Here is a 17,980-nt window from a genome sequence, read left to right on the forward strand (position 1 = left end):
TTATGCTGTGAAAACTACAGGAAAAGACATGAAATACAATGGTTTTAGAAATAGTTCAGTCACAGGCAAATAAGGTGCTAAACAAAATAGCTACCTCGTGGCCGCCTGCCACTTCGGAGGTTCTTGGGCAGCAAGTATTTCAGTCTTGTGCAACTAAATGAGCGTACAAAAATTAAACCAATGCACTCCACAAATATACAGAACAATTCAATACCAACATTAATACAGACTCTATTTAATAATACAACTCTAACATTTGACAACCAAACAATTATACAAGGCGACACGGTAAAGAATCTGGGTATTATCTTCGACCCAACTCTCTCCTTTGAGGCACACATTAAAAGCGTTACTAAAACGGCCTTCTTTCATCTCCGTAACATCGGTAAAATTCGCTCCATTCTGTCCACTAAAGACGCTGAGATCATTATCCATGCGTTTGTTACGTCTCGCCTCGACTACTGTAACGTATTATTTTCGGGTCTCCCCATGTCTAGCATTAAAAGATTACAGTTGGTACAAAATGCGGCTGCTAGACTTTTGACAAGAACAAGAAAGTTTGATCACATTACGCCTGTACTGGCTCACCTGCACTGGCTTCCTGTGCACTTAAGATGTGACTTTAAGGTTTTACTACTTACGTATAAAATACTACACGGTCTAGCTCCATCCTATCTTGCCGATTGTATTGTACCATATGTCCCGGCAAGAAATCTGCGTTCAAAGGACTCCGGCTTATTAGTGATTCCCAAAGCCCAAAAAAAGTCTGCGGGCTATAGAGCGTTTTCCGTTCGGGCTCCAGTACTCTGGAATGCCCTCCCGGTAACAGTTCGCGATGCCACCTCAGTAGAAGCATTTAAGTCACACCTTAAAACTCATTTGTATACTCTAGCCTTTAAATAGACTCCCTTTTTAGACCAGTTGATCTGCCGTTTCTTTTCTTTTTCTTCTATGTCCCACTCTCCCTTGAGGTGGGGGTCCGGTCCGATCCGGTGGCCATGTACTGCTCGCCTGTGTATCGGCTGGGGACATCTCTGCGCTGCTGATCCGCCTCCGCTTGGGATGGTTTCCTGCTGGCTCCGCTGTGAACGGGACTCTCGCTGCTGTGTTGGATCCGCTTTGGACTGGACTCTCGCGACTGTTGGATCCATTGTGGATTGAACTTTCACAGTATCATGTTAGACCCGCTCGACATCCATTGCTTTCCTCCTCTAAGGTTCTCATAGTCATCATTGTCACCGACGTCCCACTGGGTCATTATTGTCACCGATGTCCCACTGGGTGTGAGTTTTCCTTGCCCTTATGTGGGCCTACCGAGGATGTCGTGGTGGTTTGTGCAGCCCTTTGAGACACTAGTGATATAGGGCTATATAAGTAAACATTGATTGATTGATTGATATGACGAATACCTTGTTCAGCTAGCCAAATGTTCTTGCTGCTGCTGATGACTCAAAGTCTTTTGCATGTCTGCAACCCCAAATACTACACCAAAATCTCGCGAGAATAGCGGTGTGACAAATGAAATAAATTGCCCTTTTTATAGTAAACCAAATGTGTCTTATTTACAAAAAATATAACATGAATTCACAACCATAATAATTTTCAACAAAAAATGCTAACCCTTAAAACAAAAAATATTAAGTGTAAGTTTCAACAACACTTACAGGGGATTTTCCAGAATTAACCTAGTAAATGTGTCTAATAACCTCTGAATAGCTCCCACTGCCGTCGCCTTTTTTTTTCTTTTTCTAGTGCTTCACTCTACCTTTCCTCATCCACAAATCTTTCATCCTCGCTCAAATTAATGGGGAAATTGTCGCTTTCTCGCTCCGAATCGCTCTAGCTGCTGGTGGCCATGATTATAAACAATGTGAGGAGCCCTCACACCGGTGACGTCACGCGCACATCATCTGCTACTTCCGGTAAAGGCATGATTTTTTTATTAGCGACCAAAAGTTGCGGACTTTATCGTCAATGTTCTCTACTAAATCCTTTCAGCAAAAAATATGCCAATATCGCGAAATGACCAAGTATGATACATAGAATCCCAGTTTAAATAAGAAAATCTCATTCCAGTAGGCCTTTAATAACAACGTTCAATCATTCTGCATGAATAAAGACATTAATTTTAATAATAATGATTCATCTATATGTGCATAGATTAGATGAGGCATAGAAGAAAATGCCATCGTGACGTTGCCAAAGCATTGTCGACACACTTCCGCTGACCCCCTCCGTCCAAGTTTCCCGCCGGACGATTTATCTGCGGTGCCACTTCCTGTCCCGCCCACATTGCGGTGTGGTTTCCTGGCGGTGGAACGCGAGACTCGAGCCAGCAAAAGCCGACGTTGTCCTAAACAACCCTAAAAAAAAGTTAACTTAACGGCGCGGACTCCACGACACTTTCAGCGAAAAGACATGCATATCAAGACGGGTACGTTTGGTCCCACTCCTCTCGACGCCTTGCCCGGAATGGAGCGACTTGAGAAGTTACTCGCGACGTTGCTAACGCGGCTAGCTTTGAATGAGCTGTTACGAAACTTTGGCTAACATGCTAACGCGCTAACGCCGTCGCGTCGATACTGTCCGTCGATGCTCTTATCGGCTAACCCGCCATTGGCAGCAGCGGCTCGAAAATACATTTGTACATGACGTCGTGGCGGGCCATTTATTTATAACGTCCTCCACATCATGACGCTGCTAATAAAAGTTGGCTAACATGGGCGCCGAGCTTCGAGCCAAACGACTCAAAATGCCACCTAAAATGTTTATTTACGGGGTATTTTCTCGTTAAAGGGCGTGAGAAATGCGTGTATCGATCGGTTTCTGAGCAGGAACTTGCTTTCTCTATGACGTCACTCAGCAAAGCACTAATAGTGACGTCACGCGTTTTTTTGTTTTTTTACCTGTGTGTTTTGAACATGTTGATATCTACAATGATTTTGTGTCAACAAGAGCTGAAAATGTTGCATTGTCTCGCAGGTACATGGGAAGCTAGCAACACCGTGTGCGAGTCCGATTCCTTGTGCGACCCGGCAGTCCTCGTTTCAACCACCAGCTCGGAGCCGCACATTCGAAACCGACGCCTGTCCCCCGGCTCTGGTAACTGTGGTGGTGGCGGTGGCGGCGGCTGCATCGCCGGAGGGGACCAACAGACGCGGCAGCTCTTGCCCGACGCCACCCACGCGCACACCTTCAGTTTCCGCCGGGAAAAGGAGCGCAAGGGCCAGCCGCACAAGGGCCGCGGTCTCCGCCGGGAGATCCAGAAGGGGCTGAACCGGCCCCCTAAGGCGCAGCAGAAAGAGAGGTGGGTGGAGGACAGTCTGTCGCTGCTCAAGCCCCCGCCCGCCTTCCCGGTGCAGGACAGCCCCGCCAAGCTGCAGCCGGCCGTCAGCTACGCCTCCAAGGTTAAGGCCAAAACCGCCGGCGGCATTCTGGAGGAGGACCGCCCCGCCATCGGCGTTCTGCTACAGAACCAATGGGGTCTCAGCTTCATCAGCGAGACCAGGCCTGCGCCAGAGGGCTCCAACCATCCCGCCGTCGACTCCCCCCCACATACGCCAGCGTCGGCAGCGCCGCCCTTAACCGACGCACTCGTCGCAGTGCCCATTCCTGAAGAAACCCCCAGTCCCTTCGCTACCTCCGCCGCCCCGCCTTCACATCCCGACGTGGACGTGAACAACGGGGAGCTGCTGCTTAGTTGTCGCCACCTTATGGAGGCTTTGAACTTTCACAATAGGGGTACGTCTTCTTACTGGAGAACATTTCTGTCACTCACTTCGAAAACTAACCTAACCCTTCCATTATTTTCTTTTCTGCAGAATGGAACGCAATCTGCAACAAACAAAAAAAAGGTATGTCAGATTCAAACTGAGCTCATATTATTGCGTCATTCAACATCCATGTTTACAGTATTGAATAAGTCAGTGATGTTTGTAGTCGGGCTTTTATTAATATCTCGATATTTTTAAGCCATGTCACAATACACGATGTATAACGCGATATTGTGCCTTAGCCTTGAATGAACACTTGATACTAGAGGTGTAACTGTACACAAAAATTTCGGTTCGGTACGTACCTCGGTTAGGAGGTCGTGGTTCAGTTCATTTTCGGTACAGTAAGAAAACCGCAAAATATACATTTTTTGGTTATTTATTTACCAAATTTGTAAACAATGGCTTATACCTTTTAACATTGGAAACACTATAATAATTCTGCCCAAGTTAATCCACATTAAACTGCCTCAAGTTGTTGCTTGGATGAAATAAAATGACACAACTTTTCTTCTACATATAAAAAGTGTAACATTAAACAGTTTCAGGTCAACTCATCATGCTTAATTTATTACAGCATTGCAGAATCCTGTAGTTGATTTTTATTATGTAAATGTTATATTTGTATCAACATGTGATAGCAGGGACCCTGCCATTCAAAACTAGGCTGCTACATTACTAATGATTAATGTAACTATAGTTGAAAAATAGTACAATAGCAATAGGAGAGACTATTCATCCTTAAAGACCTTGGAGTTCATGCAGGCTTTGTGACGCACTTACATTATATACACTATCAGAAACAGAAACTTTTCGTTTAACATAATGTCCTTTTTTGCTGCTTCAACATAGCTCAAGCAACACTGTCCATAACACGCACACACCGCAAAATGAGCTAATGTTACGCTAAAAGCTAACTAGCCTTCACCTAAAGCCAGGACTGCGAGTGAGCTGAGCTGCAGTTTGTTTCTCGAAGATCAACGGGCTCACAGTAATGTTAGAAAGTAGTTGACTTGGAAGTGTTTAGTATAATTTGGGGAGAGTCCGCTGCTCACCTGCTAAACGCCTATCAGCTCGACGCTGAAGCGCTGACTCCATGCGCTCTGAATATGCACTGCTGATTGGCTTGTTACCGCTACGGTTGTAACCAATCTGATGGTTGTGTGGGAGGGACAATGCAGGGTGCTGTGCAGGAGACAGAAGCAGAACGGACTGGAGCAGCTTGTTAAGACTTTAGCATATGCAGCTACTTGATATGTTCGTGTGGAACTCGTTCGGTACTCCTCTGCACCAAACCGGAACCCCCGTACCGAAATGGTTCAATACAAATACACGTACCGTTACATCTCTACTTGATACATATACCGCATTTTCCGGAGTATAAGTCGCTCCGGAGTATTAAGTCACACCTGCCGAAAATACATGATAAAGAAGAAAAAAACATATATTAGTCTCACCGGAGTATAAGTCGCATTTTATGGGGAAATTTATTTGATAAAACCCAACACCAAGAATAGACATTTGAAAGGCAATTTAAGATAAATAAAGAACAGTGAACAGGCTGAATAAGTGTACGTTATATGACGCATAAATAGCCAACTGAGAAGGTGTCTGGTATGTCAACGTCACATATTATGGTAAGAGTCATTCAAATAACTATAACATATAGAACATGCTATATGTTTACCAAACAATCTGTCACTCCTAATCGCTAAATCCCATAAAATCTAATACGTCTAGTCTCTTACGTGAATGAGCTAAATTATATAATTCGATATTTTACGGTAATGTGTCAATTTCACACATAAGTCGCTCCTGAGTATATGTCGCACCTCCGGCCAAATTATGATAAACCTGTGACTTATAGTCCGAAAAATACGGTAATCACAGTAGTATGATGATTCTATGGGTCTACATTAAAATATTCTTCTTCATACTGCATTAATATATGCTACTTTTAAACTTTCATGCAGAGCGGTAAATCACAACTGAGTCAATTTAGCAAAACTGTATTTCATAAACAGTTATTAAGCAACGGCACAAACTAGGGCTGGGCGATGTTGTCTTTTAATAATATCGCGATATTTTTATGCCATATTGCTACATATGTTATATATTACGATATTTTGCCTCGGCCTTGAATGAACACTTGATGCATATAATGACAGCAGTATGATGATTCTATGTGTCTACATTAAAACATTCTTCAAACTGCAGTAATGTATGCTACTTTTAAACTTTCATTCAGAGAGGGAAACCACAACTAAGTCAATTGACCAAAACTGTAGTCATTAAATACCCTTCAATCTCTCACGGGTGACTTTTTAAATGAAATAACAAATTAATAGTGTTGCTACCTTTTGTAGTAACACTTCTGCTGCATACTTAACATATTGCTGTTGTCTGCTGAATATCTTCCCACTTGAAGCCAAACCACCGCCAGACGATGGATCCCCTGCTCTTTATTTTGGGCATTCATTGTTCTTCCTCCATTTGTGATAAGTTTCGCACCATCTCTCTCTTGTATTGTCACAAGCTTCGCTCGACCTGCCTCAGCTAACGTTAGCCATGCTGCTACCTCTCTGATCGGCGAGAGCTATGACGCTAGACGCGCGACAGTATGTGACGTATGTACCACAAGGCGGGCTTGTTTTCCGTATCTGTCAGAATGAGAGACGAGGAGGAGTGAGAAACGCCTGTTGTGTAATGCCTGCAGCTAAAAGCAACTGTGTGAGAACATATAATCGAATATTACGATATAGTCATTTTTTATATCGCACAGAGACAAACCTGCGATATATCGTTTATATCAATATATCGCCCGATCCTAGCACAAACATTCATGTCATTTCAAAACAGAAAGTGCAAGATTGTCAGAGACATTTTTAAGCAAGCCATTAGTGCACTTTAGTGCATTATGTCACACAAAGATATTTCAATAACTGTGAAAAAAATGAGCTCTGTCATAGGAAATCAAATAGCAATGCTGTTACTTTTTGTGGCAACGCTTTTGCCGCATAATTTTGTTCAACATATTCCCGCTTGAAGCCAAACCACCGCCAGACGATGCACCCCTGTACTGTTTTTCTTGGGAATTCATTCTTCTTCCTCCATTTGTTACCAGATAGGCCCCTTCTCTCTCTTGTATTACCACTCGCACCACTCCGCTGGCATTACAGCTAACATTACCCATGTCGCTACCTTTCTGCTCGGCGAGGCCGTGTGACGTTGCGCTGGTTTATGTCTCTGTGAGAAGTAGACACAAGAAAGAGTGGGAAGAGCCTGTAGTGTAATGCCCGCAGCTAAAAGCAACTGCGTGAGAACATATACTCCAATACCACTATATAGTCATTTTCTATATCGCACAGAGACAAACCTGTGCAATATATCGAGTTTATTCGATATACCGCCAAGCCCTAGTTTGTAGTTTGACTAAACACCACGGCTGAAAACTTTATTACGATATCAGTGTTTTAAACCGGTTGATGTCGATAATTTTGATATTTTTTCATGGCAATCAAACATAAGGGACAGGAGAAAAATATATGAAATGTCAACGTTTTTATTTGAAATGTAGTCCCTCGGCTATCAAGGCAGAAAGGAATGCCAACACAAGCATGCAAAACACTCAATGTGAACATTTTAAAATCACATTAGAAAAATCCTTAAAATGTAAGAAAATAGTGTAAAAATGTAAACAGAAACTTTTAACTATTTTCTGCAAGTTTAGTGGCAGGAAGTTACAGATGTGCTGTAAAGTAATGTGGTATTAGTGGTCTTTCATCATCTACAGACCACATTGGTTTGACTACGCTCCCTTTTTAAAATTCAAAAAACGTGCCATGCTGCTTTTCCAATTTATGCAAAGAAATCAGCCGCCAGACAAGCAAACTTGATACCGTTACCTGATTGGCTGTCAGCATGTCACTCCCACTGATCACTTCCTGCATTGCTCGGTAACCATGCAACCAGTCTTTCATCATAACGTCCCGTAAAACCCGAAAACGTTTATATTGAAACCTTTGTTGTTGATATAATATTGCCTATACAGTGTTGGCGATAGACATTTTTAAAATGGGGTCCCGCAGTACATATTTTGGGGCCTACTTTATTGTAAACGTTCTGACAACAAATGATAAATGTATGCATTGTCTTTTTATATCTCCCACTCTATATTGTTTTGGAAAATGTTTGTCATTAACGTTACATAAATCATTAAACTAATGCAAAAGAAAACACATTTTTATATAAATTTAAATGTATTTAGTTATAATCATTCATTCACTTTCTTCTTTCCTTCATGAATCCAAACCCGGGGTCACCAACCTTTTTGAAACCAAGAGCTACTTCTTGGGTACTGATTAATGCGAAGAGCTACCAGTTTGATACACACTTAAATAAATTGCCAGAAATAGCCAATTTGCTCAATTTACCTTTAACTCTGTTATTATTATTGATAGTTAATGATATTTATCTTTGTGGAAACACTGATCATCTTAATGATTTCCCACAATAAATATATATTTTTGATGAAATGTTTTAAATAGGTTAAAATCCAATCTGCACTTTGTTAGAATATACAACAAATTAGACCAAGCTATATTTCTAACAGACAAATCGTTATTTCTTCTAGATTTTCCAGAACAAAAATGTTAAAAGAAATTCGAAATACTTTGAAATAAGATTTAAATTTGATTCTACAGATTTTCTAGATTTGCCAGAATACTTTTTTTAAAATTTTAATCATAATAAATTTAAAGAAATATTTCACAAATATTCTTCGTCGAAAAATCAGAAGCTAAAATGAAAAATTAAATTAAAATGTATTTATTATTCTTCACGATAATAAAATACATTTACTTGAACATTGATTTAAATTGTCAGGAAAGAAGAGGAAAGAATTTAAAAGGTAAAAAGGTATATGTGTTTAAAAATCCTAAAATCATTTTTAAGGTTGTATTTTTACTCTAAAATTGTCTTTCTGAAAGTTATAAGAAGCAAATTAGAAAAATAAATGAATTTCTTTAAACAAGTGAAGACCAAGTCTTTAAAATACATTCTTGGATTTTTAAATTCTATTCAAGTTTTTTCTCTCTTACAATTAAAAATGTCGAGCAAAGGGAGACCAGCTTGCTAGTAAATAAAATTTAAAAAATAGAGGCAGCTCACTGTTAAGTGCTGCTATTTGAGCTATTTTTAGAACAGGCCAGTGGGCGACTCATCTGGTCCTGCGTTGGAGACCCCTGATCTAAACTTTACGCTGCCGCCTTAAAATCAAAGTTTTCTGGCCGATGAGGACCACTACTCAGCCACTTTTATTAGCATTACTATCCATTCATCCATTTCCTACCTCTTGTCCCTTTTGGGTTCGCTGGAGCCTATCTCAGCTGCATTCGTGTGGAATATATCAAAATCAAGTACCTACTGTACTGTTTGGAATAGAAAGTACTTTATTGATCCCTATGGGAAATTCAGCACCACAGTTAACTCACAATAGACAATAACCACTTGGGTATTTTTTTTTACATGTGAATAATATAAATACAGTGTGTTATACAGCATTATTCATATATTTTTTTTAGATAAGAAATAATGCATATCCAGTTCAACCATTCAAAAATATGAAACACTTTTATAGAGGATTTTACATGCAGCACGGTGGACCAGGGGTTAGTGCATGTGCCTCACAACACGAAGGTCAAGAGTAGTCCTGAGTTCGGTCCTGCGCTCGGGATCTTTCTGTGTGGAGTTTGCATGTTCTCCCCGTGACTATGTAAGTTCCCTCCGGGTTCTCCGGCTTCTTCCCACCTCCAAAGACATGCACCTGGGGATAGGCCCCTCCCACCTCCAAAGACACGCCCCTGGGGATTGCTTGATTGGCAACACTAAATTGGCCCTAGTGTGTGAATGTGAGTGTTCTTGTCTTGACGATGAGGTGGCGAGTTGTCCAGGGTGTACTCCGCCTTCCGTCCGAATGCAGCTGACTCCAAAAGGGACAAGCGGTAGAAAATGGATGGATCTTTTTATATAAGAAATAATGCATATCCAGTTCAACCATTGACAAATATAAAACACTTTTCTAGAAGATCATTGTACATGCATAAATCAATGTAAAATAGAAACAAATGATAGATCACTTTTACTGTATACTTTGCTACAAGTTCTTCCTTGAATTCATGGTTTCTCGCCTTCTTTATCAAAGTCATAGCACTTGCAACCTATTTAGTTCTGTGGCGTTTTTATAAATCAGCCATACTCATTTTGTTAAAAGTAAAGACTTGTAATGTACGTGTGTTGGTTAGCAAATACCATAGTTTTAGACTAAAATGCACACTTAATCATTTCATTTTGTCAAAAACCGACAGTGCGCTTTATAACCCGGTGCGCCTTATGTACATGGTGTAGTAAGTGTGACCACTAGATGGCAGTCATACATAAGAGATGGGTGTGGACTGCAAGATGATGCAAGCAAGCAACACCAAAACTTTGATGTTTCATTGAGGAATATAGGACAGTACACACAACGCTCAAATCTGTCAAAAATGTTTTAGTACGGCTTTGGTAAGTTATATACACGTGTATTGATGGAGCATTATGGCTGCCATAGTCAGACGTACTGTGCTTCAACATACAGTATTATGGTGTGTGTACAAGGACCCCAAAATACATTCTGGTGCTTTGTTTCGCAATATTATGCAAAACCAACTTCTCTTACCTATTGGTACCTGCTGATGTGACAATGTGCCCCACCTGCCATTGTAGTTTGTGTTGCTCCTTCTCTTCCTCGACCCTCTTGTTGTGGGACATTCATAATCCGCTGTTGTCATTTTAATATAAAGTAACGTACAGTCCTAACTTATATCTGTCAGTAGTATTGCTATGGAAGCGTCAAAAAAAAAAACTGCCTGTACAACAAAGATGTGGAAGTGGAGGCACGTAAATAAGACCCGCCCCAAAAACGGCGCATCCCGAAGCGACGGTCAGAAAGTGACTTGAAGATGATGTGTAAACATCATCCATGCAACATTTGACCAAAGAACCACCATCACATGTTATGCAGACCACAAGGAAGTGTTTTACATTTAGAAAGAAAATAATAATAAGACTCATTTAATGTGCCTTGTAATCCAGTTCGCCTTGTGTATCAAAATAGACCTGAACAGTCAGCAGTGGTGTTAAAAATAGGGTAACGGGAGTGAAACGGTGATGACGTCATAGAAGGGTGATAGATAGAGCTGGGGAGAATGACTCTCAGTCTGCTGGGAACACAGTTGGACTCCAGTCCTTAATTACTATTACCACCACACCACTGAGTCACCTACACGTGCTATATAGTCTGCCACATGCTGGTTAGTCTGCCACATGGTATATATATATATATAGTCTGCCACATGGTGTATAGTCTGCCACATGGTGTATAGTCTGCCACATGGTGTATAGTCTGCCACGTGGTGTATAGTCTGCCACATGGTGTATAGTCTGCCACATGGTGTATAGTCTGCCACGTTCTATATCGTCTGCCACATGGTGTATAGTCTGCCACGTGCCATATAGTCTGCCACATGGTGTATAGTCTGCCACATGGTGTATAGTCTGCCACGTGATGTATAGTCTGCCACATGGTGTATAGTCTGCCACATGGTGTATAGTCTGCCACATGCCATATAGTCTGCCACATGCCATATAGTCTGCCACATGCCATATAGTCTGCCACATGCCATATAGTCTGCCACATGGTGTATAGTCTGCCACATGGTATATCGTCTGCCACATGGTGTATCGTCTGCCACATGGTGTATAGTCTGCCACATGGTGTATAGTTTGCCACGTTCTATATAGTCTGCCACATGGTGTATAGTTTGTCACATGGTGTATAGTCTGCCACGTTCTATATCGTCTGCCACATGGTGTATAGTCTGCCACATGGTGTATAGTCTGCCACGTTCTATATCGTCTGCCACATGGTGTATAGTCTGCCACATGGTGTATAGTCTGCCACGTTCTATATCGTCTGCCACATGGTGTATAGTCTGCCACGTTCTATATCGTCTGCCACGTTCTATATCGTCTGCCACGTTCTATATCGTCTGCCACATGGTGTATAGTCTGCCACATGGTGTATAGTCTGCCACATGGTGTATAGTCTGCCACATGGTGTATAGTCTGCCACGTTCTATATCGTCTACCACATGGTGTATAGTCTGCCACATGGTATATCGTCTGCCACGTTCTATATCGTCTGCCACATGGTGTATAGTTAGAAGTGGCTGAGTAGTGGTCGTCATCGGCCAGAAAACTTTGATTTTAAGGCGGCAGCGTAAAGTTTAGATCAGGGGTCACCAACGCAGGACCAGATGAGTCGCCCACTGGCCTGTTCTAAAAATACCCATATATATATTAGGGGTGTAACGGTACGTGTATTTGTATTGAACTGTTTCGGTACGGGGTTTCGGTTCGGTTCAGAGGTGTGCCGAACGACACGGACATATAAGTAGTGCACCGCACGTTGTGTAAACAGTGCACACCGAGGCACCATGAATTGATTAACTTGGATCCTGACTTAATCAAGTTGAAAAACTTATTCGGGTGTTAAGGACTGGGCTATAAGACTGACCACACCTCCTCTTTTCACGAGATATGTCCTCTTTGCGGGGCTGTCCAGGTGGAGTTTCTTAAATGCCTCGAATGTCCGGAATTTTAAGTTAGGGTTACGGGTATTTTCAATGTACGTTCATGGTTAAGAAGGGGTTAAAAACAACAAAAAAGTGGTGCATGCAGTGTTAACATTTGTGAGGGCGGGGCAGAGACAGAGAGCGAGAGAGTTATGATAAACACGCATGCATCGCCAGGCTCTGCTTTTTATCCATTGATTAATCAGATTACATTTTTTACAGGGGTGTCAAAAGTGTGCCCCAGAGGCCATTTGCGGCCCACAGCTAATGTTTTAAAGCCCCACGGCACATTCTAAAAATACTATTACAATAAACATAAACAAAAGTGAAATAAAAAAGCTTAAAGGCTAAATGTCATTTTAGAAAAAGTTGCAACGTTGACTAATAAAACAAAGCTGTTTTTTTTTTGTCTCCAAACTGTCATTACTCAAAACATAATATTGAATCAAAAGCGATGTTATTATGAATTATTGACCTAAGTTTCCGATTACTTCACATCAAATATTCCACTAAGAAAAATATTTTTGGTGGATGATTTAGCAAATGTATATTTGGTTTTTTTCTTAATTACCGAAAATGAACCGAACAGTGACCTCTGAACCGAGGTACGTACCGAACCAAATTTTTTGTGTACCGTTACACCCTTAATACGTATATATAAAAATATAATAATAATACTACTAATAATATATATATATATATATATATGTGTGTGTGTATATACGTGTGTATATGTATATATATATATATGTGTGTGTGTGTGTGTATATGTATATATATGTGTATATATATATATATGTGTGTGTGTGTGTGTATATATATATATATATATATATATATATATATATATATATATATATATATACACACACACCATGCAGACTATACACCATGTAGCAGATTATATATACAATGAAGAAAATAAGTATTTGAACACCTGCTATTTTGCAAGTTCTTCCACTTAAAAATCATGGAGGGGTCTTAAATGTTCACAGTAGGTGCATGTCCACTGTATGAGAGATAATCTTAAAAAGAAAAATCCAGAAATCACAAGCTATGATTTTTTTTTTAACAATTCATTCATGTGATACAGCTGAAAATAAGTATTTGAACACCAACATTAATATTTGGTAGAGTAGGCTTTGTTTGCAATTACAGAGGTCAAACATTTCCTGTAGTTTTTCAGCAGGTTTGCACAAACTGCAGGAAGGATTTTGGCCCACTCCTCCACACAGATCTTCTCTAGATCAGTCAGGTTTCTGGGTTGTCACTGAGTAACACAGACTTTCAGCTCCCTCCAAACATTTTCAATTGGATTTAGGTCTTGGAGACTGGCTAGGCCACTCCAGAACCTTGATATGGTTCTTACACAGCCGCCACTTGTGCTTTGGGTCATTGTCAAGTTGGAAGATCCAGTCACGACTCCTCTTCAATGATCAGACTGAGGGAGGAGGTTTTTGGCCAAAATCTCACAATACATGGCTGCAGTCATCCTCTCCTTAATTAGTACAGTCGTCCTGTCCCATGAGCAGAAGAACACCCCCAAAGCTTGATGCTACCACCCCCATGCTTCACAGTAGGAATGGTGTTCTTGGGATGGTACGCGTCATTCTTCTTCCTCCAAACACGCAGTGTGGAATTATGACCAAAAAGATCAATTTTGGTCTCATCTGTCCACAAAACGTTCTCCTATGGATCATCCAAATGGTCATTGGCAAACTTAAGACGGGCCTTAACATGTGCTGGTTTAAGCAGGGGAACCTTCCCTGCCATGCATGATTTCAAACCATGACATCTTAGTGTATTACCAACAGTGACCATGGAAACAGTGGTCCCAGCTCATTTCAGGTCATTGACCAAGTCCTGCCGTGTAGTCCTGGGCTGATTCTTCACCTTTCTTAGCATCACTGAGACCCACCAGGTGATATCTTGCATGGGGCTCCACTCCCATTGAGATTGACCGTCAAGTTTAGTTAAGTTAAAGTACCAATGATGGTCACACACACACACACACACACACACACACACACACACACACACACACACTAGGTGTGGTGAAATTTGTCGTCTGCATTTGACCCATCCTCTTGATCTTCTTCCATTTTGTAATGATTGCTCCAACAGTGGACCTTTTTTCACCAAGTTGTTGGCAATTTCTCCAGAGCCCTTTCCATCCTTGTGGAGTTGTACAATTTTGTCTTTGAACAGCACTTTGCTCTTAGCCATGCTGAATGTGTGGGTCTTACTGATTGGATGGGGTGGACAGGTGTTTTTATGCAGCTAACGACCTCACACAGGTGCATCTTATTCAGGATAATACAGTGGAGTGGAGGAGGACTTTTAAAGGCGAACTAGCAGGTCTTTGAGGGTCTGAATTCTAGCTGAGAGACAGGTGTTGAAATACTTATTTTAAGCTGTATCACACGAATAAATTGTTAAAAAAATCATAGATTGGGATTTCTGGATTTTTCTTTTCAGGTGATCTCTCATACAGTAGACATGCACCTACCGTGAACATTTCAGACCCCTCCATGATTTCTAAGGCGGAGAAATGGCAAAATAGCAGGGTGTTCAAATACTTATTTTATTGACTGTACATATATATATCATGTAGCATACTATGTGTGTTTGTGTATGTATGTATATATACATGTATACATACATTTGTCCATACATACATGAATTGATTGATTGATTGAAACTTGTATTAGTAGATTGCACAGTTCAGTACATATTCCGTACAATTGACCACTAAATGGTAACGCCCACATACGTTTTTCAATTTGTTTAAGTCAGGGTCTACCTTAATCAATTCATATATACATACAACACTTATGTTTACATACATGCATGAATACTTGTATACATGTATGTATGTATACATACATTTATACATACATGCATGCGTGTATACATATGTATGTATAAATACATACATTTATACATATGTATGTACATACATGTACGTATGTATGTATACATACATACACGTATGTATGTATACATACATACATGTATGTATGTATACATACATACAAACGTGTACACATACGTGCAAACGTATGTATACATACCTACATGCGTGTATACATATGTATGTATAAATACATACATTTATACATATGTATGTACATACATGTATACATACATACACGTATGTATGTATACATACATACACGTGTGTATACATACATAAAAACGTATGTATACATACGTACATGCGTGTATACATACATTTATACACATGTACATGTATACATACGTACATGCGTGTATACATATGTATGTATAAATACATACATGGCTGTATGTATGTATACATACATACATTTATACATATGTATACATACATGTTTGTATACCTACGTATGTATGTATACCTACGTATATAAACATACATGTATATATGTATGTATACATACATACATTTATACACATGTATGTACATACATGTATGTATACATGCATGTATGTATGTATACATGTTCGTATGTATGTATACATGTACATACAAACTTATGTATACATATATGTATGTATAAATACATATTTATGCACATGTATGTACATGTATACATGCATGTATGTACATACATGTGTACATGCATGTATGTATGTATGTATGTATGTATGCATGCATGTATGTATACGTGCATGCATGTATGTATGTATGTATGTATACATGCATGCATGTATGTATGTATGTATACATGCATGTATGTATGTATACATGTTCGTATACATGTACATACAAACTTATGTATACATATATGTATGTATAAATACATATTTATGCACATGTATGTACATGTATACATGCATGTATGTACATACATGTGTACATGCATGTATGTATACGTGCATGCATGTATGTATACGTGCATGCATGTATGTATACGTGCATGCATGTATGTATGTATGTATGTATGCATGCATGTATGTATACGTGCATGCATGTATGTATGTATGTATACATGCATGCATGTATGTATGTATGTATACATGCATGCATGTACATACATGTATACATGCATGCATGTACATACATGTATACGTGCATGCATACATGTATACGTGCATGCATGTATGTATACGTGCATGCATGTATGTATACGTGCATGCATGTATGTATACGTGCATGCATGTATGTATACGTGCATGCATGTATGTATACGTGCATGCATGTATGTATACGTGCATGCATGTATGTATACGTGCATGCATGTATGTATACGTGCATGCATGTATGTATACGTGCATGCATGTATGTATACGTGCATGCATGTATGTATACGTGCATGCATGTATGTATACGTGCATGCATGTATGTATACGTGCATGCATGTATGTATGTATGTATGTATGCATGCATGTATGTATGTATGTATGCATGCGTGCATGCATGTATGTATGCATGTATACATGCATGTATGTATACATGCATGTATGTATACGTGCATGCATGTATGTATGCATGCATGCATGTATGTATGTATGTATACATGCATGTATGTATACGTGCATGCATGTATGTATGTATGTATGTATACATGCATGCATGTATGTATGTATACATGCATGCATGTATGTATACATGCATGTATGTATGCAAGTATACAAACATGTATGTATAAATGCATGTATACATACAAACATGTATGTATGTATACATACATGCATGTATACTTGCATACATGTTTGTATACATACATGTATGTATACAAACATGTATAAATGCATGTATACATACATGTATGTAATACATGTATACATGTGTGTATACATATGTATGTATAAATACATACATTTATACATATGTATGTGCATGTATACAAACATGTATGTATACTATGTACATGTATACATACATACAGGTATGTATGTATGTATACATATACATGTTCATACATATGTATGTATATATACATGTTTACATGAGCTGAAAACAGTGGTATAAAAAGTAGTGTGTAATGGAGGCAACACAATATTAAATAGAACATGTAACGCTGACATATAAGAGTAATATTTTCTTCTTTCCTTTTAGATCCAACAAGGGTGGTGTGGTACAAGGACTTCCAGGAGCACCCAGCCTAGCAGCCAGAAAACCCCAAAAAGCGTGTACACACACACACCACACACCACACACCACACACACACACACACACTGCACTCAGGATGTCTTCATGCAAAGCCACACTGAGACACTTTGGACTAATAACTCCTTTCAGATCTTTCTATGTTTTTTTAATGGCCTTATATATATATATGTATATATATATATAAGAAGAAGTCTGCCTTAAGTAATCAGACGGTTGTTCCATCAACTTATGAATTTTAGCAAGTACGTGTAGAGCGGGTCTTTCTTTTGTTTTTCAATACAAATCTTTAAGGAGCTGTACATGAATTTGTCCCAACCCCCTCCCCCCTCTTTTTTTTTTTTAGTAACTGTCCCGTGCGAAGCGAGTGGTCAATCAAGCACTTTCTTAAAAGATAAATTTGTTGTGACCAATCCCCATGTGAGAGAACCCTTTTTTT

General features: G+C 39.7%; 2 protein-coding genes across 4 annotated transcripts in view; one reads left to right on the forward strand and one right to left on the reverse strand.

Moving 5' to 3' along the window:
* Positions 1 to 2,266: 2,266 nt before the first annotated feature.
* Positions 2,267 to 17,634, forward strand: si:ch211-214j24.10 (uncharacterized protein LOC558894 homolog). Its single transcript, XM_061914007.1, has 4 exons — positions 2,267 to 2,434; positions 2,983 to 3,741; positions 3,822 to 3,854; positions 17,490 to 17,634. The coding sequence occupies exons 1-4, from the start codon at positions 2,419 to 2,421 to the stop codon at positions 17,537 to 17,539; spliced, it is 858 nt and encodes a 285-aa protein (XP_061769991.1). The 5' UTR covers positions 2,267 to 2,418; the 3' UTR covers positions 17,540 to 17,634.
* Positions 9,201 to 17,980, reverse strand: part of osgep (O-sialoglycoprotein endopeptidase) — a 45,542-nt gene continuing 36,762 nt past the window's right edge. The window contains exon 13 of one of the 3 annotated variants that reach the window (XM_061914001.1): positions 9,201 to 9,753. The gene's annotated coding sequence lies outside the window, so the exon portion shown is untranslated. Of the gene's footprint in view, positions 9,793 to 17,980 lie in introns of all 3 variants that reach the window. The other 2 variants (XM_061914000.1, XM_061914002.1) reach the window with 2 other exon arrangements.

This window comes from Nerophis ophidion, linkage group LG10 (assembly GCF_033978795.1).
Source record: "Nerophis ophidion isolate RoL-2023_Sa linkage group LG10, RoL_Noph_v1.0, whole genome shotgun sequence".
Taxonomy (NCBI): domain Eukaryota; kingdom Metazoa; phylum Chordata; class Actinopteri; order Syngnathiformes; family Syngnathidae; genus Nerophis; species Nerophis ophidion.